Consider the following 26,354-nt stretch of genomic DNA (forward strand, 5'->3'; position numbering starts at 1 on the left):
TAAGGTTTTCAGTCTGTAAATCACTAACAGTAACTTTACTTTGAAACTGTTCTTCAGGATGTACTTGGTTGCTAGAATTTCACTGTTGTGATTCCCTTTCTTATATTGTTTGATAAAGGTTGGAATTAAAGTTAAATAATAAATATTGGAATTGATCATATCAAAAGTAGCAACCATCACTTTGTTAGACCTTTTTGTCAACTTTGATCCAGAACTATACTCTTTATATAAAAGTTCTATATTCTTTTTCTTGTTAAAGTTCATTTCAGTTTTTCATCAGCAGTGTCATGCTTCTGGTGTGTTGGTTATATACAAGTTTTACTTTGTAATAACAGTAGTACCAATGTTCTCTTAAAGGGCTTATACTTAGTAGTCCACCCATCACTGAAGATCAAGACAAAAGGGAAGAAATGCAACAGTCTGTTTCAGAAGGTGCAGAAGAAGGCAATAGAGTTTTGCAGGAAAAGAATGAAGAGCTAAAAAGACTTTTAACTATTGGTGAGAATGAACTCAGAAATGCAAAGGAGGAAAAGGCAGAATTAAATAAACAGGTTGTGAGTTTGCAGCAGCAACTTTGTTTCTTTGAAGAAAAGAACTCATCCCTGAGGGCAGAGGTAGAGCAAATCCAGGCCAGTTATGACCTTGCAGCTGCTGAGCTGCATACTCAGAGAGCTGTGAACCAGGAGCAGAAGGACAAGATCCTGAAGTTGTCAGGGAAGATGGAAACTGCGGCAAGACGTATTGAAAGCAATGTTTCACAGATAAAACAAATGCAAACAAAAATAGATGAACTGCGATCTCTTGATTCACCTTCTCATATTTCAAAAATAGATTTACTCAATCTCCAGGATCTATCAAGTGGTGCTAATTTGCTGAACACATCACAACAGCTTCCAGGTAGTGACCTACCGAGCACATGGGTTAAAGAGTTTCATACTCAGGAGCTCAGCAGGGAAAGTTCCTTCCACTCTAGCATTGAAGCCATCTGGGAAGAATGTAAAGAGATTGTGAAGGCTTCCTCCAAAAAGTCTCATCAGATTCAGGGACTAGAAGAACAAATTGAAAAATTACAGGTGGAAGTAAAAAACTGCAGGGATGAGAACAGTGAGCTCCGAGCAAAGGAGAGTGAGGATAAGAATCGAGACCAGCAGCTGAAGGAGAAAGAAAGTCTAATCCAGCAGCTTAGAGAAGAACTTCAGGAAACCACTGTCAGTCTCCGTGTCCAAGTACAGCTTGTAGCGGAAAGAGAGCAAGCTCTTTCAGAGCTTTCCCGGGATGTTACCTGCTATAAGGCAAAAGTAAAGGACCTTGAAGTGATGGTAGAGACCCAGAAAGAGGAATGTAAGCGCTTAGCTGAGTTAGAGCAGAGCATTTTAGAGAAGGAATCTGCCATCCTAAAGCTGGAAGCGAGCCTAAAGGAATTGGAAGCAAAGCACCAGGATCACATCAGAAGTACCACACATTTAAATGCAGAGGAAGTCAAGTTCAGAGAAGAAATTACACAGTTGGCGAATAATTTGCATGATACAAAACAGTTACTTCAGTCAAAGGAAGAAGAAAATGAAATTAGCAGACAAGAGACAAAAAAGTGAGCTAAGTCTTATTTAACCATTTTATGTTGTGTGTTTGTGCAGACCCGCATGTGTGTGGGGGTTAAAGAACAACCTGTGGGAGACTCCATTTCCTGTAACATGTGGGCCCCAGGAATTGGACTCAGGTTATGAGGTTTGGTAGCAAACTCCTCTGTTCACCAAGTAAGCTTTCATTTTTCTACATAACTTTTGTACAATTATATGGACATCAATTAATTTGGTAGAATATAGTGTATATAATGAGAGAAACACTTGAACTTTCTTCATATAAACCTTTAGAAAATTTAGAAACAACAATTGTATACAAACATTTTACTCCTCTGACTCCCTATGATAGCCCCTGAAGCACTCATTGCTAGTTCACATGTTTTATGTTTTATGTTCTGGGACACACGTTGCTCTTTCGCACAGTGATCCTAGGCAGCCAATGGTGCCTCACCATAGATAAGTAGTTTGGGATTCTGTTTGTTTTAGGTTGAAAGAGGAGCTTGCTGCAAACTCTGTTCTTACCCAGAATCTCCAAGCAGACCTTCAGCGGAAGGAGGAAGATTGTGCTGAGCTAAAGGAGAAGTTCACTGATGCCAAAAAGCAGATCGAGCAGGTACAGAGGGAGGTAAGCTGTGTGAAAAGCTGTGTGGCCATTTGCTGTGCTACAGGTGTTCTTTAGGTTTAGGGATAGACTGTAGGATTAAACAGGACATCTGTGAACTTGAATTTTTCTCTAAAATGATGAGTGCTAATATTTTACCAAAGAAAATGCAGCTAATTTAAATAAAATGAAGAGAGCATGAAGCAAAACAGGTTGACTGTAATAGCTTCGGAAATGACCTCTGCAGGCCAAAGGTGTGTGTGCTTATAGGACTAGAGTTAGAAAAAAAGAATAAAATTCATATTGCATGCTTTACATATAGTACTAGAGCCTTTCTTTTAAAAGTATAAAATTCATGTTTCTCTAAAAGACAAAAGTAGCTTTATTTGAAGTTAATATTTAGGATAGGCAGAGTGACTTATAAGATATTTATTGTAATTTAATTTAGATGTTTGCCACCTTTGGGGTGGTATAGTTATATACTAACATAATTTCAAAAAAGGAAATTACACAATTCTAAAGTTTCAAACACACAAAGAAATCTTTAGGGAAGGAAAAGAATCCATTCCATTTCTTCAAGTCATTTTCCTTGGAGGTAATACATGTGACCAATTATTTTCTTGTCCTCTAGTTTTCCTGTGCTCAGTGTCCTCCCCACCCCTACCCCACCCCTGTATATCTTGGCAGATACCGTTTAGAGGAGAGGGGGGCCATCGAAGTAATGGTGCTTGAGTTAATGAACAAGGCGGTATGACTGGTCATGTGATACAGGAAGCCACTTGCTGGCCACGGGGCTGTAAAGATGGAGAAAGGATGGAGAAAGGAGTTAGGGAAAGCAAGTGTGCTTAGACCAGAAAGAGAAAGAAAGCTAAACTGAGACTTAGTAGTATTCATTCTTTTCTGGTCATATTAAAGGGAATGTTTCCTGAAAACATGGCCACATACTATAAACGACAGTAAAAATGCTGAAGATGTTCAGTTTGTGCTATAAATTATGCTTTTGTAGGTATCTGTAATGCGTGATGAAGAGAAGTCGTTGAGGACTAAAATTAATGAACTGGAGAAAAAGAAAAACCAATATTCTCAGGAAATAGATATGAAACAACGAACCATTCAGCAACTTAAGGTAGTGGTTATGTTGTTAATGACATTTATATTCCATTCTGCTGCAATATTCTATTACCCGATAAAGTACATTATTATTTATTTTCTGTATTAAATGTTGTTTTGTTGCTTTGTGATAGCTACGGTGTTACCTTGTAGTCTGGTCTGGAGTTGACCTCATGGCAAATCTTCTGTCACGTCTCAGGTGTGAGGATTGTAGGCACAAGCCACCAGACCCACTACCACAAGATCGATCATTTGTTTGTTAAATCCAGATAGAGTGCTCTGTAGTCCAGATTGGTTTGTAACAATCCATCCTAAAACAGATTGTAGAGCATGAGTTTTCAGAGACCTGTGGGGCACAACCCCTTAGGGTTCAATGACTGATTCATAGGGGTCCCCTAACACCATTGGAAAACACAGATATTTACATTGTGATTTACAACAGTAGCAAAATTACAGTTGTGAAGTAGCAACAGGGATGACTTCATGGTAGGGGGTCACCGTAACAGGTGGACTGTATTAAAGGGATCCAGCATTAGGAAGGTTGAGACCCATTGCTCTACATCTGGTGATGAGACAGACAGAAATGGAGTGTGCAGTCCTGGTGACCTGACTGTTATGACTACTGTTGCAGGCCTCGCTGTCCCTGCTTAACCTCCCCTTGAGACTCCTGATTCTTCTCTCAAACTTTACAGCAGGTTTTTTGATAGAGGGCTCTGATGTTTTCTATATTTTTTTATTTCATAATGGGGATTTTAAAAAAGCTCTGAATATAATATTTCCATTTTCCTTGATTTTACATTTTATGATATGTGGAACACATTTATGAATAGGTGTAATGCAGAACTGATATTAAAAGTGTAAGTATTTTGATTGTTGTCTGTATTTTTAGTCAAAACCTTTTGCGTTTATTTATGTCTGCATGTGTTTATTTGAGTAAAGGTGTGTCTGCACATGCCACGGCACATGTATGCCTCACTTCATGTGTGGAGGTCAGAGGACCAACAACCTGTGAGAATTTTCTTCTCCATTCTGTGTTCCAGGAACAGAACTTCGGTTTGTCAGGCTTCCATCTTGCTCGCCCTGTTTTCTGATTTTTTTTCCAATGCAGACAAGTTCTCACTGTGTCTCTATAGCCTTCGCTGGCTGTCCTTGAGCTCAGGAAGATGAAATGTGCGTGCCACCACACGTAGGACGTATTAAGACCTACTTATTCACTATTCTAAAGGCTGTGGAATCCGGGAGAATGGCCCCAGTGAATGAGACTAAAATCTCATGCAACCGCCCACTTTATTCAGAGCCTCAGACAGTTTATATTCTCAGGGTTAAGAAAGGTCACATAGGTAAAGTTGTCATGAGGTCAAGCTATATGCAATTACAAGTCGTATACAAGGACAAGCCACACATGGCAAAAGAAGTATATAGAGTATAGTTTAAATATTTCGTTGAATAATAACAGGGAGTAATAATGAATAATCTTAAGTAAAGTCACTCCTATTCACTACACCTTAGGGGAGCACAAAAGCAACATAGTGCAGAAACAGTTCTGTAGTTTGAAGGACCGGAGTCTCAAGATTCTTGTCTTATTCATTCATTCATTCATTCATTCATTCATTCATTCATTCATTTGTTCATTCATTTTTGAGTGGTCTTACAAGCACTCAGAATTCTTATGCAACTCCGTCCTGGACCATGTTCCAACACACACTATCAGCAATAGGTAAGTATTGATTTATATGTGCCTTTAATTGTATTCCTTAATTTTTTAGGAGCAGTTAAGTAATCAGAAAATGGAAGACGTTGTACAACAGTATGAGAAAGTGTGCAAAGGTCAGAACCAAGTTCTTGTTCTAGAATTAAATTGACTTAATAGTTACAGTAACAGTTAACATTTTTTTTTGAAAATGCTGAAATGATTAATTCTCCTGAATAACTTATAAACCTAAAATTATGATTATTAGACAAACATTAAGTAGTACTCATTCAGTATAATATTGACTCCTTGGTAAGGTTCAGTACTTTTTAAAAACATTTTTATTAGTTCTTTGAGAATCTCATGCCATGTGTTTTGATCGTATTCACCCTGCCTTTCCTGTCCCTCCCAACTTTGTGTCTCCTCTCCCCCTGCTTTCTGTCCCTCTCCCTTTTCTCCTCCCCTCCCCCTTTCTTCTCTTAGTTCTTCTCTCTCTCTCTCTCTCTCTCTCTCTCTCTCTCTCTCTCTCTCTCTCTCTCTCACACCAAGGCCAGTTTTACTACCTTTTTATGTTCAGATGTGTGGGCTTACACTGGAGCAAGGCTGACTTAGCAGGTGCTATCCTCTCAGAGAAAACTGACCTTTCCGTTCCTTGTTATTCCCAGCAGGCAATAGTTGCCAATAGCTTCTCAACTAGGAGTGGACTTTATGCCCAGTGCTGGAATTTGGTTTGCTTTGGTTTTACAGAGGTCTTAAGCATAGTGTCCTGTGAAAGACCTTCTTGTCCCTTCTACACTTATCCCAGGGTGGGGGAGAGGAGGAGGCGGAGGGGTTGCTTTCCAGTTTTTTCCCCTTACCTCATTATCTTTGAACTTTTGCTGGAAAATATAAACTAGAATGTGATAAATTTATTTTCTGGCCTTCAGTTTCTGATTTTTGTTGTACTTGTCCACATGGTATCATGTCACTATCACAGAAGCGATGGGATGCATTTGAGATTGAGATATGAGTCCTCCCGCTTATGCGTCTCATCTGCAGTTGTTTTGGCGCTGTTGGGTGCTGGGCGTTGCCACATGGATTTTAGGATTAACCTGCTCACTACTGCATAAAAACATATGTAATTTTAGTCGTGATTGTGTTAAATCTGTTGTTTTAATTGGGAAGATTGCTATTTAACAAAATCTTTCATTGATGGTGGATATAGCTTTGCGTTTAAGTCTTGAGTTTCAGTGGTTATTTTTTTATTCTCAGTGAACACATTTTCAGGATTTTAAAACTATTTTGAGTTGTTTGTGATGTTGTGATGTTTTTTTCAAACCTTTAGATCTCAGCGTTAAGGAGAAGCTGATTGAAGATATGCGACTGACACTAGTGGAGCAGGAGCAAACTCAGGCAGAGCAGGACAGGGTGCTTGAGGCTAAGTCACAGGAAGCTGACTGGCTAGCCGGAGGTCAGAGCAACTACGTCTCAAAACTTCATTTTCCCAATTTCTGCTTTCTCTAAAGTAGTGTAGTTTATAATAATTTATAAGTTTCGAGTGCTTTCACACTTGGCTTTCTCACCCAGATGAAAATTATTTTTTTTCTGAGTGAAATTGTATATCATGAAGAAATAAGAACGCTGTATGATGAGCTGAAGAGAAGACTTAGTGATTAAAAGCCTGTGTAGCTCTCTGTCAGGGGATCTCTGTCCACGGCCCAATACCTGCATGGTGACTTTCAACCAACTTTCTGTAACGTCACTTCCAGAGATCAGTACCTCTTGATCTTAGTGGACCCCAGGCCTGTACATGGAACACATACATACATGCAGACAAGACACTCATCCACAGAAAGTTTAAAAAAAAAATCTGTAAAGAAAAAACAAGCTTTGATTGGTTTTTGTTCCTTTAACATTAATTTGTTTATCTCAGTACATACTGATTCATTTCTATCAACATCATCCATTTTTCTATTGTTTAGAAAAATTATAACACCAATAACTAAGTTGGTTATAGTCTGGTACTAAAGGGAAGGAATGTATATACTTAATTCATGACACTTTTTACATATAATTGTGTACATTTGCTGAGTTAGCCTCATTATCTATGTCTGGGAAGCATGGCTGATGGTGACTGGCATGTTTGTGATTGCACATTCGTGCTCTGTCAGCATGAGAGTACTCTAAGCCTTTGAACTGTGCTGGTGCATGAAGTATTTCACACTTTCTTAGCCATTTTCATGCTTTAAATATTTTTCATTTTTATTTTTTTGAGAACCACAAGAATTGTTATACTTAATTTCACATTGAAATAAATTTATACTCCGTACTTGGAAAAATAACCTTTGAGTACATAAGAAATCCCTGTAGCTTCTGTTCACTGGGGATTTGGTAACAGCAGCTAGAGAGAAACAGTTCAGAGATTAAGAGCATTTTTGCCTTTAAAGAGGACCCGGGTTTGGTTCCCAGCACTCACATTGTAGCTTACAGCCATAGTAACTGCAGGTCCAGGGATCTGATATCTTCTGATTTCCCTGTATACCAGGCTCATGTGTGATTGATAGATCGATAAATAGATAGATAGATAAATAGATAGATAGACAGACAGACAGATAGATAGATATGTACGTACGTGTGTGATATACATACATGGTTTATACATGTGGTGCACATACATATGATGCACATACACACATACAAACAAGATTTTGTAAAGAATTTTGTGAGACTGCTTAAAGTTCAGCTGTTGGAATAATTTTAGTCCCATCCTGGTCTGTATTTTGGGCTCTTGTGATTTTTCTTTCATTTTGGTTGGTCATATTGCTACATATCATAACATTTGTCTGTACTTTACATCAGAATTGGATACATGGAAAGACAAATTCAAAGATCTGGAGACTAGAAGTAATCAAAAGGTAAATACAGAGCCCATGGAGGACACGGACGTGCTTAGTAAGAAGTTCAGGAAGCTTCAGGACGAGCTGCAGGTATCATCTCCCTCCCTCTCCCTCCTAGCAGCTTTCCATATCTTTTGGTCCATTGTATTTTGGTAAGAGAATTCAGCATTTGTATTTTATAACCAGTTTTGGGTAAAATAATAATGGGGTTAGTAATATAGAGAGAAAAACTTCCAGTGCACTTTGAAAAAATATCCTGGGGAAAGTTACCAAGTGTAATTGACTTGGGGTGTGTGTGTGTGTGTGTGTGTGTGTGTGTGTGTGTGTGTGTGTGTGTGTGTGTGTGTGTGTGTGTGTGTGTGTGTGTGTGTGTGTGTGTGTGTGCGTGCAAGGCGTGCGTAAAAGGCAGTGTGGCGTGCGTGTGTGTGTACACATACACACACATGTGTGTGTACATAGCTTACATGCCACAGCATGTAGAGATCAGAAGGCAGTTTGCAGTTGTTAGACAGAATCTGGCTTATGCCGCTAAGCAGCACCTTCATAAGTTTAGGGTAATTCCATCTCTGCCTCCTGTTTTGTCGTAGGAGTGCTGGGATTGCAGATGTACGCCACCATATATATTTTAAAGCATGTGTGCTGGGGTCATCATCTTTGAGTTAAAAGGCTTTTGCAGCTAGCATTGTTATCTGCTAAGCTCACTCCCTGACTCTATGTATAATGTTTAAGTTACTGCTTTTCCTATCTTTGAATATATTTTTCTACTCCACTTTTTACTTAGGCAATATAGCTCTGGAGAAGATAGCTAGATAATTACTCCTAATGGATATGTATGTAAACTTATTCTGTTGTAAACTTCTATTTCAATTTATGATTTGATTTTTTTTGTGTGTGTGTGAACTTGTGATGAACTTTTGTTTACATGCTTATCCACTAGGAGTAATAATCTGGATAAACATCCATCACCTGTCTCAGCTCCACAGGTTCACAGGTTTAAAGCCATAGCTAAGTTATTAGTGAAGCTTTGTATAGATAAACCCAGCCAATATTTTATCCTCTGTCCTAGCACCTGTAATAAATCGTTAGCTCCCTTTTATGACCTTTGGTTAATTGTTTTACAACCTCTTGGAATGTGCTCAGAGTAGGAGAAAGGCTAGTTACTATCTAAGAGCAATTAGCTGGTGACACTTGGGAGACTGGCAGAGTTCTCAAATTGCAGTTTTGACTATCAGAAAGGGACCTAATAGCAGTCCCACTATAAAAGAGCTTAATAATCACTGATATAATTTAGGAATTTTTATAGGATCATCATTAAAACTTAAGTCATCTATTTATCTATACAACATCACTGCAAGACATAAATATGCAGAGATCTGCTCACAATGGTGTGCTATTACTTAATGATTGTTATATATGTTTAGTGATAACAGGAAACGCATTTTAATAGCAGAAATCTTCCCTAAAATGAATTCTCCTAAGGCCTTGCCTAATAAGAGCGAATCTGTGTTAGATTATATAATAATCCGAAGCAGGTCATATTAGGAAGATCACCCCCTAGTTACTAACTTGTCCCAATTATGGCTCCTGACAGATGACCTTAGACTTTGATCCTCCTGTCTTTGCACCCAAAATGCTGGAATTATGAGAGTGTGGCCTCATGCTTAGTTCTGCATCTGAGTTTTTTTTGCTTTTTCTTTTCTTTTTTTTTCCTTTTGAAATAGGGTCTCTCTGTGGAGCTCTGGCATTCTTGGAACTCACAGAGATCCACCTGCCTCTGCCTCTGCCTCTGCTTCTGCCTCCCAAGTGCTGTAATTAAAGGAGTATGCCCTGAGTTACTAAATATAACAGGAAAAATTACCTTTTCTTTGTAATGATTAATTATATACTTTAGAGTATATCCTTCCTATTGTGAAAATCCAAAAGCAACTGGAACAAATTACCCATTTACTGTGACAAGCAGGAGTACATCAGCCATATTAAGGTTGTCATGCATTGCTGCATTTGCATCTTCCTGAGATAATGTAATCTCCTATGCTTTTAGAGTTTTCTTTGGGTTTTCATTGGCTGAAATTAGAGTGACATGAGAACATTCTTAGATCTATTGAATTCAGTTTGAAAATCTCTGAGCATCTGCTCTGAATGTTCCTTTAAAAAATTATACAAGTTATAGGTCATTTCATGTTTTCTTTTTGGAGCTATGCGATGGAAGTGACCATCACAGACCAAAACCCACAGGGGGCGGGGGAGGAGGGGGTTTAGGAATATTTGAGTCACTAAACTATTACAGAAATGTTAATTGTTCAAGTTTGTCTTAAGCTCTTTGGTGAAGGGACTACATAGGAAAATACTGTTTATAAGTGAAAGCAAGTCAGTTAATGTTTCTTTTTAAAATCTGAAGTAAATTCATATTGTCATTGTCACATCGTCATTAACAAAAAATCCACTTGCTTGATGGTTTTTAAAAAGGTGAACTGAATGGGTTACGTGCAGGTATTATTAAAACTCTACTCCTTTGCCATGTGGAAATAGCTTTTATTATCTTTACCTAGGAATCTGAAGAGAAACATAAAGCTGATAGAAAGAAGTGGTTAGAAGAAAAAGCGGTTCTTACGACTCAAGCGAAAGAAGCAGAGACTCTACGAAACAGGGAGATGAAAAAATATGCTGAGGACAGGGAGCGTTGTCTGAAGCTGCAGAATGAAGTGGTTGGTACAATGACTCCTGGGTGTAGTTCATCTTTTCCCCTTGGTTTGCTAAAATTACTCTATTTTTGTGAGTTACCCTCTCCCTGATTTGATCTGACCTTTGTTCTTGTACTTTCCTACCCTTTTCACTTCATTTAGCTGCTTGGAAAATGCCTGACTGTATTCCTCTGACTGTTAGGATGCTTGCTGTCTCCATGTTTACTGGCTGGCTGTCCATCATTGGGAAACTCTTCTTTCTCATGAGCCCAAATGGGGTTTGTTTGATTTTTAATTTTTTTGCATATGTCTTTAACATTTTGAGTTCTTTATGTCTAGATAGTAATGATTTTGTGGGACGAGTAGCTGGCTAAGATTCTGTATACTCTCTCTCTACTTGATTTTTCGCTTTACTATACAGAGGCTTTTTTACTTTTTTTGTAACATTATTAGTCAGCTCTTGAGGTTATTTCATGTGCTAATGGAGAAAGTCTATGGCTATATTTTATAGTGTTTCAGAGCTTCAGGCCTTTTGATTCACTTTGAATTAATTTTGTGCAGGATGAAAGAAATAGTCTTAATCATTTTTATTCTGCACTTGGTTGTCCACATTTCCTAGTGCTAAAGTGGCCGAGTATCTCCATAGGTGTTTATAGCTATGTGAGTTTAAGTCTGCACCTGCTTTTCTATTCCCTGTGGAACCCATGTCCATGTGTTGCTGTGCAAGGATGGTGCTGTTTTAGTCACGGCTTTGTGTGATGTTTCCAGTGTTGTTCCTTTGTCTCAGGATTGCTTTGGTTTTCTGCTGCCTTTTGTAGTTCTATGTGAATTTTAGGATTGATTTTTTTTTTTTCTTTTTTTCCATTCGTAAAGAGTGTCATTGGAATTTTTGGATTAAAACTGTAGAGTATGTTTGGTGACATGCATGGTATCTTACAATATTTATTCTGCTGATACTTGAATATGGGGGTCTTTCTGTGTTCTAGTGTCTTCGTTTCTTTCTTTGTGTTTGAACATTTTCATTGAAGAGGGCTTTCACTTCCTTGGCTAGGTTTATTTTTAGTTTTTATTTTCCTTTAAAGCCATTCAAATAGGATTGTTTTTCCAGTTTCCCTTTTCACTGTGTTTATCATTGATATGAGCAAAAGCTACTGGGTTTTGCTCACTGGTGCGCTGCTCTTACTTTGTTCAAGATGTTGATGAGTTCTATGACTTTTCTGTATAGTCTCTGTACAGAATCATACCGTTTGCTTGTAGGGATAGTTTGACTTATTTCTTTTCTGCTTCATATCTTAATTCTCTAGGATTATTGAACTAAGACCTCTAGTCTTACAGAATAAGAGTGGAGAAAACGGGCGCCATTGTTTTTATAAATATTTTACTTAGAAATTCTGTATCTATATTCACTATGAGATTGCATAATATATTTTTTCATGTTCTTGTTTGGCTTTGGTATAAGTGTGATACTGGCTTTGTAAAATGAATTTGACAACCTTTTTCCTCTTTCTGGTTTAATGATAATTTAATGAACATTGGTATACACATGCGTTCTGCCTGCCTGCCTTCCTTTCTGTCTGCTTGTCTCTCTCTCTCTCTCTCTGGCTTTTTTCTAGATTTATGAGGGTTGGAGAGATGGCTTAGTGTTTAGAGCACACACTGTTCTTGCAGAGGATGTGAGTCAAGTCCCAGCATCCTCATGGCATCTCAGAGCTTCTTCCCTCACTCTAGTCCAGGGGTATCAGATGCTCTGACTTATAGACAGGGCACCACAGGTACTTGTGCTCATGAACACATACATAAATACAGCAAACGGTATATATGTTTTTGTTTTATGTGTATGTATATTGCTTGTGTGTCTGTATGTGTACCATTTGTGTCAGGTGGCTGTGAAGTCAGAAGAGGGCATCAGATCCCCTGTAACTACACTTAGAGACAGTAGTGAGCCACTGTCAGTCTGGGAATTGGAATCTGGGGCCTCAGTAAGATCAGTGAGTGTCTTAACCGCAGCACAGCCCCCTAGTGCAAGTTCTAATTTAAAGACCTGGTGGAATTCAAGTTTGAATTTATCTGGGCTCAGGAATTTTTAGTTGGGAAACATTTTATTATTGCCTAACTTCAATTACTTACTATATATTTCTTATGTTTATTTTATTTAAATTGTGTATATCTCTTCCTATATGCCTAGAATTGTCTCTGATTATGTATTTTCTAATTTAGAATATAGTTTTTTGAGGTATGCCTTAATAATCCTATTTCATTGATGTTTGTTGTATTATCTACCTTTTTATTTTAAAAATTTCTCTTAAATTTGTGTTTTTCCCCTCTACTTTTTTTAGTTAGCTAAGGGTTTGTCAAATCTTGTTTGTGTTATCTACTCAGGTTGCATTTGGCACCCCTTCTCCCTTTCTCCCTTCTTCACCTCTCCTTTCCCTTCCTCCCTGCCTCTACCTCTTTTTCCAACTAGCAAATGACCCATTTTTTTAATTACATTCTATTTAGTGTCTATGTGCTCTTGCATATGTGTTTGCGTGACATGCTGCAGCTCACGCTGGAGGTCAGAGGACATCTTGAGGGCATCAGCTCTACCTCCAGTGTGTGGACACTGGGGTTTGAACTCAGGCTGCAGGCTTGCCAGACCCGCTGAGCATCTCATGGCCTTAGTTTTTCTAAGGCCTCAAGGGGTGTCATTGAGTTTTGAGATTTCTCTCATTCATTCGTTCATTCATTCATTCATTCATTCATTTCTGTGCTGGGCCTTACACATGCCATTCTGACCTAGGGTAATATGAAATCTCAAAGTAGTTTTAGTTTGTATTTCCTCAAGTGCCATGATCGTGCCTGATAACAGATTTTAGTCTGAACTCTAGGTGTTTTCCTTCCCCAGCTTGGAGATGACAGCTTTATTGCTGAGCTCCCTTTCCCAAGCTGTGTGGTAGATCTGTTCATGCCTTTAGGTGTTCTTTTGTTGGCCTCCTAATGATTTACTGGCCAAGTTTAATCTCCTCACACCTCTGGATAAGTCCTTCTCTGGTAGCTTGGGTTGATAGTGGTCCCACCCTTGGGCATTCGCTGACCGATGAAGTCCCTGACCCCATCTGTATTCACTGCAGATGATGGCTCAGACTACATTTCTGCCTCGTTGAATCTTGTGTTTCTGATTCAGTTCCTTCCCTCTGGCTAAAGGTGTCCTGTAGGCCCTGTTTCAGTGAGTAGCTTGTAACACTTGCTCTGGTGTCCCACAGTGTGGTTCATAGGGGGCCTAGAATGGCCAAGCTGTGGACTACACAGGGCTTTGTTTGTTACTGTTCTGGTGGTGTGTCAAGAGGAAAAGGGAGACTACTGCTTCCTTCCTCTGCTGCTCTGCTGATGGCTGTCAGTGCACTTGACAGGACTTTTGACTCCCTTTTCTCTTCTTTAAAGTGCCGCTTACAGAAAGTACAGTGCAAGGATTTCTGAGGTTATTTTAAGCTGTGGCTCTGATCCTTTGCCTACCTTTCCTCTCACTGGAAGGAAAGACCTTGTACTGGGCTCTGGACTTTGTCTTTCTGTCTGCAGAGATGCCTACTTTACTCTGTGATTGAAACTAAAAACTCTGAGTGTTAACTCACCTCGTAATAATAGCTGCACCAGCTCTTTCCAGGTCCTCCCCAGGAGATGCTGGCAGTTTCCACAGATTTTCTATATGCTTCCTTTACTCTGACACAGTATTTCACATTTGTTTGAACCCGGTACAGATAATTTTTTTAATGTTCATTTTTCTTTGAATTACTTGTTTTGTTACTTTTCTTTTATGGATATGGGTGTTCTACACGTGCGACTGTGTAGTGTGTGCGGTGCCTTCAGAGGCCAGAGGGTGTCGGACCCCCTGGAACTACAGTAACAGGTCCCGAGCTGCTGTGGGTGCTGGGGATCGAACCCGGGCCTAGAAAAGCAGCCAGTGTGCGTAACTGCTGAACTGTCTCTTCAGTTCCTTATTTCATTTTCCTATTGTTAGTTACTATAAGGTGTGCCATTTGTTTTACTGTAGTTTTATTTTTGGTTCAAATATTGGAAATAATATTGTAAAATGATATAATTATTTATTGAAAAATTTCCAGTAAACTGATTTTTTTGTAGATGGTATAAGGACAAATATGATTTATAGAATGTATTTATTTTGAGTCAGGCTCTCACTAATTAGCAAACCTAGAATTCACGTAGACTAGGTTAGCCTGGAACCCAGAGATCGACTTGCCTGACTACCATGTGTTAGGAGTAAAGGTATAGGCCACTGCTCCTGTGATATATACTTAAAAGATAAAGTGATGGTTTGTATTTTATAAGCATTTCATTCACACATGAATGCATAATATATATTTTAGTCATGTGTTATATTTAATAAAATCTTAATACATTCTTAGATTATAAAGATTTGTGTAATTTTTCAGCTAGATTTTTAAGTTGGGGAACAAGGTGCTGGGTTCCATTTTGACATTTTCATACCTATGTCACTGCACTTCAGTATCTTTGTGCTTGTTGGCTAGGAAACACTGACAGCACAGCTGGCAGAGAAAACTGGTGAGCTTCAGAGGTGGAGAGAAGAGCGGGACCAGCTGGTCACAGCTGTGGAGACACAGATGCAGGCTCTGCTCTCCAGCAGCAAGCAGAAGGACGAAGAGATCCAGCAACTGAGAAAGGCCGTGGCAGAGAGCACGGGGACAGTGAGTGGACGCGTACTTGTATGTACCTTCTGGTTGAACATAAGTCATCCTCAAAATTGCTTCTCAGCTGTATATGCATCAGAAAGGAACCAAACACTTTAGCATTTTGGATATTTTTCATGGTTTTTGAATTTTTAGAGTTTATTAATCTTTTTGAAAATGTAGAAAGGTGGTTCAGCATGAAGTTTTGGTGAGTCTTATATAATTATAATTAGGCCCACCCTTAATTAAATTTATTTATTTATGTATTTATTTATTTAATTTAAAAATCGAGGTGTTCTGTCTTCGGTAGCTCTAGCTGTGAGGGAACTTGTAGAGGTAGATGTTCCCGCCTCTGCTAGGATTAAAGGCATTACCACCAATCACCCATTCTAGCCCAGCCTCAGTTTTACTTTCTGACGACACAAAGCATTTCTAAAGTAAGTGTAGTGATGGAGAGGCATCATGAGTTGTCAAAGCAGCTGCTTTTTAAATCGGGGTTGGAAATCCTAAGTGGGGAGCTTGTCTTGTACAGGTAGCACATCCTTAAACAGTCAAGGCACATTTGAAGCTTGGGAGACACAAGTAGATCTCTGAATTTGAGGCTAGCCTGGTCTACATAGCAAGTTTCAGGCCTGGCAGGGCTGCATAATGAGATTGTCGCAAAAATAAATAAAACCAACCAATAAAATAGGGAACACTGTCTAATCGTAAAGTTAGTAATTTGCAGTTGTGTTACAAGGGAAGCCCGTGCGTGGGAGCTGCTCTCTCCAGATGAACACGGTAGCAGCTCTGCTGCTGGCCAATGTTAAGGCGACATGGGTCCCTTTGGGTGGCTGTGCTGTGATGAATATTGGAGTTTACTAAGTTAAAACATGTCAGGTTTCTTTAATGAGTCACATAAGTAGTTTTGGAATAGACCCTATCATAAAATGGCATGAAGACTGGCTTGTAAGAAAAGATTTACTATTTTCTCTTTTTCTATTCATAATGTTGTGGTTGCTTTACTAAGCAGCCTCTATCTAGGTTTCTTACTTTAGTTTGATTTTTTTACATATATTTATTTTGTATGTGTGTGTGCACATATAGACTGCAGAATGCTTCTGGAAGTCAGCAGAATTATAGGGAATTGGGTTTTGTCCTCTACTGTGTAGGATCCAACTTAGGGTCATTCTGACATGCCTTGCTTGGCGGCATGCGTCTTCACTTGCTAAGCTATCCTTCTAACCCACCTCTGGTTTTTCAAAAAACATTTAGGACTCAGTTCTTTCTTTCCACTATGGGTTCCACAGTTTGAATTCAGGTTGTGATACCCGAAATTCAGTATCTTCTACCTGCTGAACCACTGTCCTGTACTATGCTGTTTGCTTTTAGAGGCAGGGTCTTACTGTGACCTCGAGAACTCATGATTCTCTTGTGCATCCTCCTGAATGCTGATTGCAACAATTCACCACCATGCCCAGCCCACAGTGAGTCTTAACTAGACAGTTAACAAAAGTAAAATGGCAGGTGGGTTCACTGTCTCAGATTTTGTCTCCGACTGACTGACAAGAGGCTGGAAAGTTGCCCAGCCAGCCTTTCCTGAGTCTAAAGATGAGGATGCTGAGGGAATGAAAAGTTTATGGGAGTCTGCACTTCTAATATTCAGTCTGTGCATGGCTTCATTTTTAAAATTCTATATGATACTGTTTTTTTCAGATTAAAAATGATCTTCTTACTTACTGCTTTCTTGTTTTAGGAAAACCAGACCATGAATCTCAAGTCTGAATGTAATGATTCAGTTGATCTTGGTGGAGTTGAAACTGAACTTCAGTCAACAAGTTTTGAAATTTCTAGGAATACAGCAGAGGTTGGTACTCAATAATACAACTGGTTCTTTGCTCTCTTTACCTGCTGTAAATCATTGACAAGTAAAACTACAAGTATAATGTCATCGAGTATTGTAGAATTACACACGTCTTTTATTTACTTATTTTTATTTTGGCTTCTTCGTTGTTTTTCGGGTAGGTAGAGTGTATGCCACATGGCATATGTGGAGGCCGGAGAGCAACTTGGGAGTTGATTCTGTTTTCCACCTTTATGTAGCCTGGAGTGATGAAGCCCAGGTCATCTTTTGGACTTTTGCTTCCTCTTCCTTGAACTGTTGATAAAAATAAACTTGATAGTCAGAAATAGATTCCATGAAAGGTAAAATAAAGGTCAATATTTGTTCTCATTATACTTTGTTTTAAAATTGTACTCGTTGTAATAACTACCACCAAGCTCTGGTAATGAACCGATTGGGTTTAGGGTTTTGTGTTTAAGCAGAATTCCTCACTTTGGATTATGAAATACATAAATAATATTCTATATTATCTAAAATATTTCAATTTTACAAATGTATTGAGCTTATCCAGCATTGGGGATTTTGAAAAATACTTAAGGACACAGACATAAATGAGACATGATTGTCATTTGCATGGAGTCAGGAATATTGGCGAGAAGCTCCTTTTGTAGAGTAGTGTTACTATTAGAAGGATAGAAGGAACCCCTCGCTTGGGATGTTGTGGGCTGGATTAGAGAACATGGTATCATGATTACACTCTTGCTCTGTTGCTGATTATATATGATGGAACATTACTTTCCCCATAAATTTATACACTTATATACTTTGCCCTAAAATCCCTTGGTTCCAGTTTCCTATTAAGAATTCCAGCTGTTGGGATTGGGGATTTAGCTCAGTGGAAGGCCCTGGGTTCGGTCCTCAGCTCTGAAAAAAAAAAAAAGAAAAGAATTCCAGCTGTTATTGTCTATTTTGTGGTTTTGGAAGAATCAAGTTTGGCATTCTCTTCTGTGTCTCTTTACTGTCTTTGTGAGATTGGTCTGATCAATGAGGCTGAAAGGCCAAGTGACTTGTTTTTGCATAGTTGACGCTGAAAAGCTGTCTGTGTCTATGCCTTCTGCTGTGACCTTAGCCACTCGCTCACAGGCTAGTGGCTGGATTTAGGTTTCAAGCATTTCAGGAATGAAATGGGTGAGGTGTCCTTGAAAGCTTGCCAGGGGAACAAGGGGCAGGATGGACGTGGGAGTGCTCCTGCAATTGTGCTCTTTAGAGCCATGCTCTCCTGTAATCTCCAGTGGCCACAGAAAGCACTTAAAGGAAGGAGAGTGAAAGACTCTTCCAAATGAAAAAAGTCACAAAGAATTTGTTTCTGGAGTTACGTATATTATAATTGGGGTGCATGTTTAAAATACCACTTTTTTTCCTAGATCTTTCTCTCTTAGTGGGCTTCGTAGTGAGGTCCAGTAAACTTTTACCTATATCTCTCTTAGGTTCATAAGAATTTGAGTAATGCCAGTCTCTTAAGTTGCTTCCAACTTACTTGTTGGTATTAGGCAGGAACACTGACCCTATTTTCTCCTATTTTAATATGCCATGTGTAACCCAGAGAGTGTAGATATATGTCAGTCTTCTGTCCCTGCTGTTGTCCTGTATAATTCTTTATCTTTCTCAAGTCATTGTCTTGAATAGCATTTGAGAAAATTGATTTTTTGTGATGTATTGATTCACATAACAAAAGTAAATGACACCTTCTCCCATTTTTATATTGTCGTAGGACGGATCTGTAGTTCTTGACTCTTGTGAAGTGTCAACAGAAAATGTACAAAGTACTCGATTTCCAAAGCCTGAATTGGAGATTCAGTTTACACCTCTGCAGCCAAACAAAGTGGCAGTGAAGCACCCTGGTTGTGCCACACCAGTCACAATTAAGATCCCCAAGGCACGGAAGAGGAAGAGTGGCGAGGTGGAGGAGGTCAGTAGTCATCTGGGTAGTTAGTTATACCTGCTGCCCAGTTCTGCTCTTACTCTAGATCCGGAGCTTCATGGTCCTGAGAAAGCTGTGTGCATCTGCTTGTTCCTCACACACTTCATCTGCAGTAGTCACATGGTGCTATTGTGTCAGTATATAGCGTGTTCCAAACCAGTTATGTCGTTTCCACTGTGGTGGGAAATGTCTGATGCAGAAAGTAGACTAAGAGGATGAGCTTGCTTGATCAGTATTTTGTCATTTAACAAAAATCTTAAGTCTTTGTGGTCATTTGGAAAATGAATCCTTTTCCATCAGACGGTATTAGGATAGGGACCTTTCTGTGGTGGGTAAAAGCTTGTACAGCTTGTTGGTGCAGTGTCGTGGTGGGGCTGCTGGACTTGGTATTGCATCGTAGCCATTAATGTGGAGAGTCACATGATCCTTAGTTCTCTGAAGCAGTGGATTAATATTTTTAAAAATGCTTCTTTTTCTCACTTTCTGTGGGAGGTATATAATAAATGATTATATTTACTTCTAAAGTTATTTGTTTTAAGCTTAACATGCCTGGGGAAAAAAACCTTTCCCCAATTTTCTTTTACTTCTTTAAATAGTAGTATATTTTCAAGCTGGTGGAAGAACAAAACTAGTAGTTGTCATACTCCTGAGGCTGCCTGTCAGGCAATCCATTCCCAAGTGGACATTGTTGAGCAGAGAGAACTTTCCTGCGGTACATAGAGTGCCTTGAGTACTTAGAATTTAATGTTTTCCCCCCAATGGCAAGCACATTTTAAATATGATTAAAATATTTAAATTTTATCATTTATACTCCATTGTTTCACTGGTACATCTTTTCTCTCTACTATTAAGAAGTTAAAATGCAGTAACACCCCCCCTCCCCTGTATATGTTTCATCTGTATCTCAGAAAAGATTTTCTGGATGTTGCAAGTTTAATTATGCTGAAATATGAACATTTTATCTGACTTTGTTACATCCTCACTGTTGTAATAAAATCAGCTCTTGGGCCCCTGTGAAAATCTGTTCAACTGTCCTGCATTTTATTCCATTAAATGTTCCCAGAAGCTCTTTATTGAGCACTCCAAATGGGACTGTCCCATTTTGGGACTGTGTCTTTCCTTGTTCACTTCCCATGAATACTGTTGAATCCTTCATGTAGTCTGCCCATGGCCTTGTGCCTTCTATTTTGGAACTTGGATTCTGATGTTTGGTTGAGATCCCTCTGCTTCTCTGCTTGTGCTTTCCTTACTTCATGTGTACTTGTATTTTGATTTATTTGCCTTTTGATCCTGTCAGATTTCACTGAGAAATCTTAGGTGTGTATGTTTTTGGAGATAGGACATGATTATATAGAGCTGCATGTAAAGTTCAGGTGAAACAGAAACATGTTCTTGGAGGTTCCCGTTGACTTCAGGCAGTCCCATTGCTAAGCTCACACTTTGACCCATGGTTTCTCAGCCTCAGCACAACTCAGGGTTCTAAGCTAGAGGCCTCTCTTTTTTTTTGTAGGGCTTTGTGATTTTTATTTTGGACTTTTACCACTAATTGCCAATAATATGTTCTTTCTCTCTAGCAAAAACAACCAGATATCTTCCAGCATTGCTGCTGGTTTTTGAACAGTAGCTGCCCCTATTTAAGAAAAACTATCCTAATTAGTAATGTAGCACTTACAGACATTGTTCTCGAGTCTAAAGTAACCAGCACTCTTACTACACTCATTACTCGTAGGACTTGGTGAAATGTGAAAATAAGAAGAATTCCACACCCAGAAGTAATGTGAAGTTTCCCGTTTCAGAGCATAGAAATTCCTCTTTCAAAAAGGAACAAAAGGTTTGCCCTCCCTTCAGTTGACCATTTCTGTGGTTTATATGATAAAGCAGGAGCTTAGATTTATGATGTCAAATACTGAGCAGTAACTTTCTTATGTCTAATTACAGTAGTGTGCAATTACAGCTCAGTTGAAAGTTTTTACACATGTAATTTACACTAGGATGTAACTTTAGCATTTACCCATTAGCAGTCATTTCTTCAGGTGTTCCCTTCACTCACACGAGCTGTCAGACTGGTTCTGCCATTGTTTAGACCTTTGATCTTAATATACGAATTTAATTCCAAATTCCTTTAAGAATGGCCATAAGTGTTTCCATGTAACTCTTTTCATTATCAGTGACAGAGTGTTTGTTTTTTAGGTTTTCTTATGTCCATCATCTAAGAAGACGTACTCCTTACGGAGCCAAGCATCTACGGTTGGTGCGAACGTAGCCTCTAAAAAAAAAGAGGGAACACTACAGAAATTTGGAGACTTCTTACAACATTCTCCAACAATCCTTCAATCAAAAGGTTGGTGGAATAGTTAGATGACCATTTTTAATGTATGCAGAGTGCTTTCAAATGTCCAGTTGTACATACACTTAACAGTGTAGTTAAGTCTAATGCTTAAAGCAGGCAGGCATTGTCTTATTCTGGATACTGTGGAAAGAACTGGATTAAAACAAGATGTTCCTCCATGTTCACTATGTATTGGATTAGAAAGGCTAACATTTAAGTAGATCTAGATAGAACAGAGGTAATATATTTATTATATATTATAATATATAGCAGAGGTAAAATAAAATGGTTAGACAGTATTGAAAGAGAGAGAAAGCCAATCAGAATGATGAGGGAACTTTGAAAAAGCTTTTTTAGGAAGGGAATGGAATGTGGGTAGAGAAATGTAGGGCTGTGTACCCTTCCACCTTTTGGAGGGAATGCCTGTTAGTATTATGTACCTTTACAGTGGTTTTGTTTTGATCTTCCATATATGTAAAGATTAACTATTCATATACATATACATACCATACCAGCTTGGGGCAGGAAAGATATATTGGCTTAGAATTTCATACCATAGTCCATTATTGAACTGTGACACTGATACAGAGACCATGAAGGAACAATGCTATATAGTATGTCTTTGTTAAAATATGTACTATGTATATTTATATACATAGTGCATATTTATTATAGGGAATAGTTTTAATGATGGTAGAATATAGAATATTTGAACAACCTTGCAGTAAATCTCCAACCTCAATAAGCCCAAGCAAGGAGAATGTAACTCAGGCGTATGTTTGAAAAATGCACACCTACATTGGCTCTACACCACTTTCTTCCTCAGCTATGAAGTCGCTGTTACTTGCAGTTTCTCTAGGCTCTGCACTTCTGCTCCAACTTCCTTCCTACTTCTCTCCCCCTATCTTCCCCCTCCTCTTCCTCCTCCTCCCACCACCACTCCCCCTTCCTGTCTTGCCTGGAAAACCTGCCTCCTCATTTTCACCTAGTGGTTGGCTATGTGTCCTCTTTATCAGGGAAATTCCTCTGCAGAACAGTATAACGTGTACATGAAATTCCAGGTAGGGAGAGTGTGTACAGGGTTTTGTGTAATTGCCTGAGTGAGAGCATTAAGATAAATTGGCGACCAAAAGTAGGGAAGATGGGGAAGGAAAGACTGGAACCACAGTTGAAACAAGACAGAAAGTACTTTGTGAAAACTAATGAGGGTGCTAAACTTTCTTGATTCAGTGCCTTTAGCGCTTCAGAAAATTAAAAACTTTTTAGTCTATTTCCTAGAATCTATCTACTGTGAAGTGGGTATGGGGTGGGCGTGCATGCATGTAAAGAGTTGGTGATTATATTGTCATTATGGGCATCTTGAAATATGGGTATCAAAGCACATCTACCATATTATTTCTTTATTCATTTATTTGGTTTATTTAGTGTTTGAGTTTTTGAGACAAGGTCTTCTGTATATAGCACAGGCTAGCCTAAAACTCAAACTCTTCTGCCTCATCTTAATTTACATGGTGGACACACCTCCCGGTGAGTGAAGGTGCTAGAGCCTCAGTGATACTTTGTTGTGCACGCCCCGCCCCACAATTATTGGATGTGTTTCTTCATCAATGTTCTAGTCATTTCTTGTCACCATTTTCTTCTTGATTTCTATGTATTTTTCATTAAGAATTTCAGACCTTTGCAGTTAGAAAATTAACACAAGAATTAACTTTTTTACTTATAGCAAAAAAGATAATTGAAACAATGAGTTCCCCAAAGTTATCAACTGTAGAAGTAAGTAAAGAAAATGTGTCCCAGCCTAAAAAAGCCAAACGGAAATTGTACAGAAATGAAATATCATCTCCCATCAACATATCTGGCCAAGTGGTAAGCTACTATTTTATTTTTCAACAGTATAAAACTATACATTTTCTTTTTAATTCCAAAGTATTTGTAACAATTTGAATTTTAGGATTTTTTAATTTCTTTTTAAAAATCATTTTTAATATGTATGGGCGTTTGGGATGCTGTATATATACAGACCATATACGTGCCTGGTGCCTGTAGAAGTCATAAGAGTGTGTTGGATCTTGTGAAAATGGCATCACAGACATTTGTGAGCTGCCATGTGAATGCTCTTGTGAAAGAGCCCCAGTGCGTCTAACCTCTGAGTCATCTTCCCAAATGTTTTCCTTAGCGCTCTTAAGACAGGTGTCATACTTTTGGTCTCAGGTATATTAGCTTATAGTACTTAAATATAAATACCACAATAATGTATAGTATGTACACATACAAACATGTATGCATACATACACACACAAACATGCATCATGCACTGACATTTGAAATTTTACCAGAGTAATATTTCCATCTATATTCCAACTAATAATTTATTTACTTCTAAAGTCTATTCTTCCTTGTGCTATCATTATTACAAGAGTTGTGTAAGTCTGAGTTCATATATCTATTAGAAACACTAAATTGATATTTCATCATTTTCTCTCATCATCTTTAAGCCTTTTATGTTTTTGGTTTGGTTTTTTTTCTTGTTTAAATTATACTTGTATTTTATGTGTATGAGTATTTTGCATATATGCACATATGATGTACACCATATGAGCAGTACCTTTTGAGGCCAGAAGGGAGTGTTGAAAAGGAGTTATGGAGGGTATTGGGCTGCCATGTGGGTGGTAGAAATGGAACCACCACTGAGCCAGCTCTCTAGTCTTGTTTGTGTTTTTGAGATAGGGTTTCACTATGTAGTCCAGGATGGCCTGAAGCTTGTAAGGTTCCTTCTGCTTCAACCTCCCTGTTGCTGGGATCCTTGTTGTGTTCCCACATGCCCGGCTTCCTGTAGGCCTTTTTAAGAAAAGAAGGTTGTAGTCCCTCTGATTCATTGTTCCCATGAGAACTGTAACAGGAAAAATTCTCATTTGCTTAGTGAATAAAAGTGAAAGAAAAATAATTAAGGGGTTTCAACAGGTAGTGACCAGGAAAAACTAGGAAGTATTGATTTTGCTATAGTGGGCTGGCACCAAAAGACACCTAGAAAAAATTTAGTGTCAGTTACCATTTGCTATTTCATGTACTGTTCTACTAGTCATATTTCCCATCTGAGCAGTGCACAATTTCTCCCCTTAATTAAAGGAAGATTCCTATGTCTACAGAGTGGTTTTGCTATGTTAGAGTATAGTGTGCTCTCCTCTTAACATGAGACGACCTTTATTGCTGTGAAAGGTGATCACCTAAAACTGGTCTGAGGTATATGTGTCTAAATATTTTAGTACATATTTCAATCTTAGCTCTGCCTTGGATTTAGTACAGACTATAGGTTTTTTTAATTCTTGTATTAGGTTGAGTGATTCTTTTACAAAGTCTGTTTTCTTTTACACGTATTTGTTTAGAAAAAATGAAATCTAATATATTAATTATAGTGAGTGATTAAGCACATAAGTACATCACTCATAAGCAAATATTTTTACCTATATTTGAAAAACTGAAATTGTTTATTTCAGATTTTAATGGAACAGAAAGCAAAAGAAACTGATCATCAGATTCTCAAACGACGGCTTCGAACACGAACAGCCAAATAAATTGCTTTGGTAGACTGTTTCACTGTAAAGTTTATATCCACAGTCATTGTAAATTGTACGTTCTAAAGTTTACTTATATATATTATGATGTATTAAATGCCTCTGTATAGATTGGTGTCATATATATAATTTTAATTCAATAAATATATCAATAATAAACCTGTGTACTTTATACAGCTCTTAAATTTTTTCTTTATTGTATGTGTGTTTGCTTGCTTGTGTGCCACAGCACATGTAGAGATCAGAGGGGAACTGGTAGGAATCTAGATAGAAATCGATATTCTCCTTCTGCCACTTTAGTCCTGGAGATTGAACTCAGGTAGTCACACTTGGTGGCACTGGAATATACATATTGGTCTAAAGTAGGCCTTTTCATTGGACTTTATGTCTTGTTAGTTTGTGAGGTGGGGTGAGAAGTCTTCCTCTTACTTTCTGTTGCAGGAACTCTGATCATGTCCAATTAGTAAGGGAATGGGGAAAGAGCAATGGCATGTCCTAGGGCCTGTCTTCAGGGCCAGAAGGCCTGCCCTGGGCCTCATTGAAATCCTTGTACCAGAATAGGTTACTCTGGGTGGTAGAATCGTTCACGAACTGTTTGATCTCATATGAGTAGGGCCCCATCTGTCAGGGTTGTGAGGTAGGGCCGACAACAGGCCAGGCAGGCTCTGAACTTCTTCCACTGAAGGCAGCAATCACAACTGACCCCTCTGTTATACCTGTGATTAGATTCCAGGCATGGCAGCGGAAGTGGGACCTGGAGGGGCCCAGTAAGAAGCATAGCAACCACTTGGTATTGGGAGGAAACTAGATTACACTTTGTTTGTTTTGTTGACTTTTTTTTTTTTTTAAGACAGGCTTCTCTGTGTAGCCTTGGCTGTCCTGGTACTCAATCTATAGAACAGGCTGACCTCAAACTCAGAGATCTACCTGCCTTTGCCTCCTAAGTCCTAAGATAAAAGGCATGCACCATCACTCCCCAGAAGATTATACTTTTTGATTCAAGAAAATAACATTCTGAAGCAAACAGAAGTAGCTTTGCCCTTTAAATTCAAGCTTAGCAGTTTGCAAAGACTTGCTGTCTGTTAGCAGTAGAGGACCCAATAGAGAAAAGAGTGGAGGGACAATGAACTGGGGTACAGAAATGGAATCAGAGCTGAGGCTAGTCCCAGCTGACTGCAAATTTGAAATGGGAAGAGAGTAAGTCATTTTTACATGTCTTAGTTACTTTTCTATTGTTGGAAGAGGTGTGGCGACGGAAACTTATAAATGAAAGCATTTACGTGGGGGCTGGCTTTCAGTTTCAGAGGTTGAGTCCATGACCACCACAGTGGGGAGTGTGACAGCAGGCAGGCACGCATGGCACTGGAGCAGTAGCTGAGAATTTACATCCTGACCCACAAGCAGAATACAGAGAGCTGGAGCCGAGGGTG

At 38.7% G+C, this 26,354-nt stretch overlaps 1 protein-coding gene across 2 annotated transcripts in view; it reads left to right on the forward strand.

Moving 5' to 3' along the window:
- The window catches only part of Kif20b (kinesin family member 20B), a 52,723-nt gene extending 27,627 nt beyond the window's left edge, over positions 1-25,096 (forward strand). For both annotated transcript variants that reach the window (XM_032891828.1, XM_032891829.1), the window contains exons 18-31: positions 358-1,588; positions 2,067-2,205; positions 3,188-3,307; positions 5,058-5,118; positions 6,306-6,431; positions 7,820-7,947; positions 10,407-10,562; positions 15,062-15,238; positions 16,956-17,066; positions 18,814-19,011; positions 20,753-20,854; positions 21,214-21,364; positions 23,076-23,218; positions 24,847-25,096. In XM_032891828.1, the coding sequence (XP_032747719.1) occupies positions 358-1,588; positions 2,067-2,205; positions 3,188-3,307; positions 5,058-5,118; positions 6,306-6,431; positions 7,820-7,947; positions 10,407-10,562; positions 15,062-15,238; positions 16,956-17,066; positions 18,814-19,011; positions 20,753-20,854; positions 21,214-21,364; positions 23,076-23,218; positions 24,847-24,924 (2,921 nt within the window). In that variant the 3' untranslated portion in view covers positions 24,925-25,096. The remainder of the gene's footprint in view (positions 1-357; positions 1,589-2,066; positions 2,206-3,187; positions 3,308-5,057; positions 5,119-6,305; positions 6,432-7,819; positions 7,948-10,406; positions 10,563-15,061; positions 15,239-16,955; positions 17,067-18,813; positions 19,012-20,752; positions 20,855-21,213; positions 21,365-23,075; positions 23,219-24,846) is intronic.
- The last annotated feature ends 1,258 nt before the right edge of the window (positions 25,097-26,354 follow it).

This window comes from Rattus rattus, chromosome 2 (genome assembly GCF_011064425.1).
Source record: "Rattus rattus isolate New Zealand chromosome 2, Rrattus_CSIRO_v1, whole genome shotgun sequence".
Classification (NCBI taxonomy): Eukaryota; Metazoa; Chordata; class Mammalia; order Rodentia; family Muridae; genus Rattus; species Rattus rattus.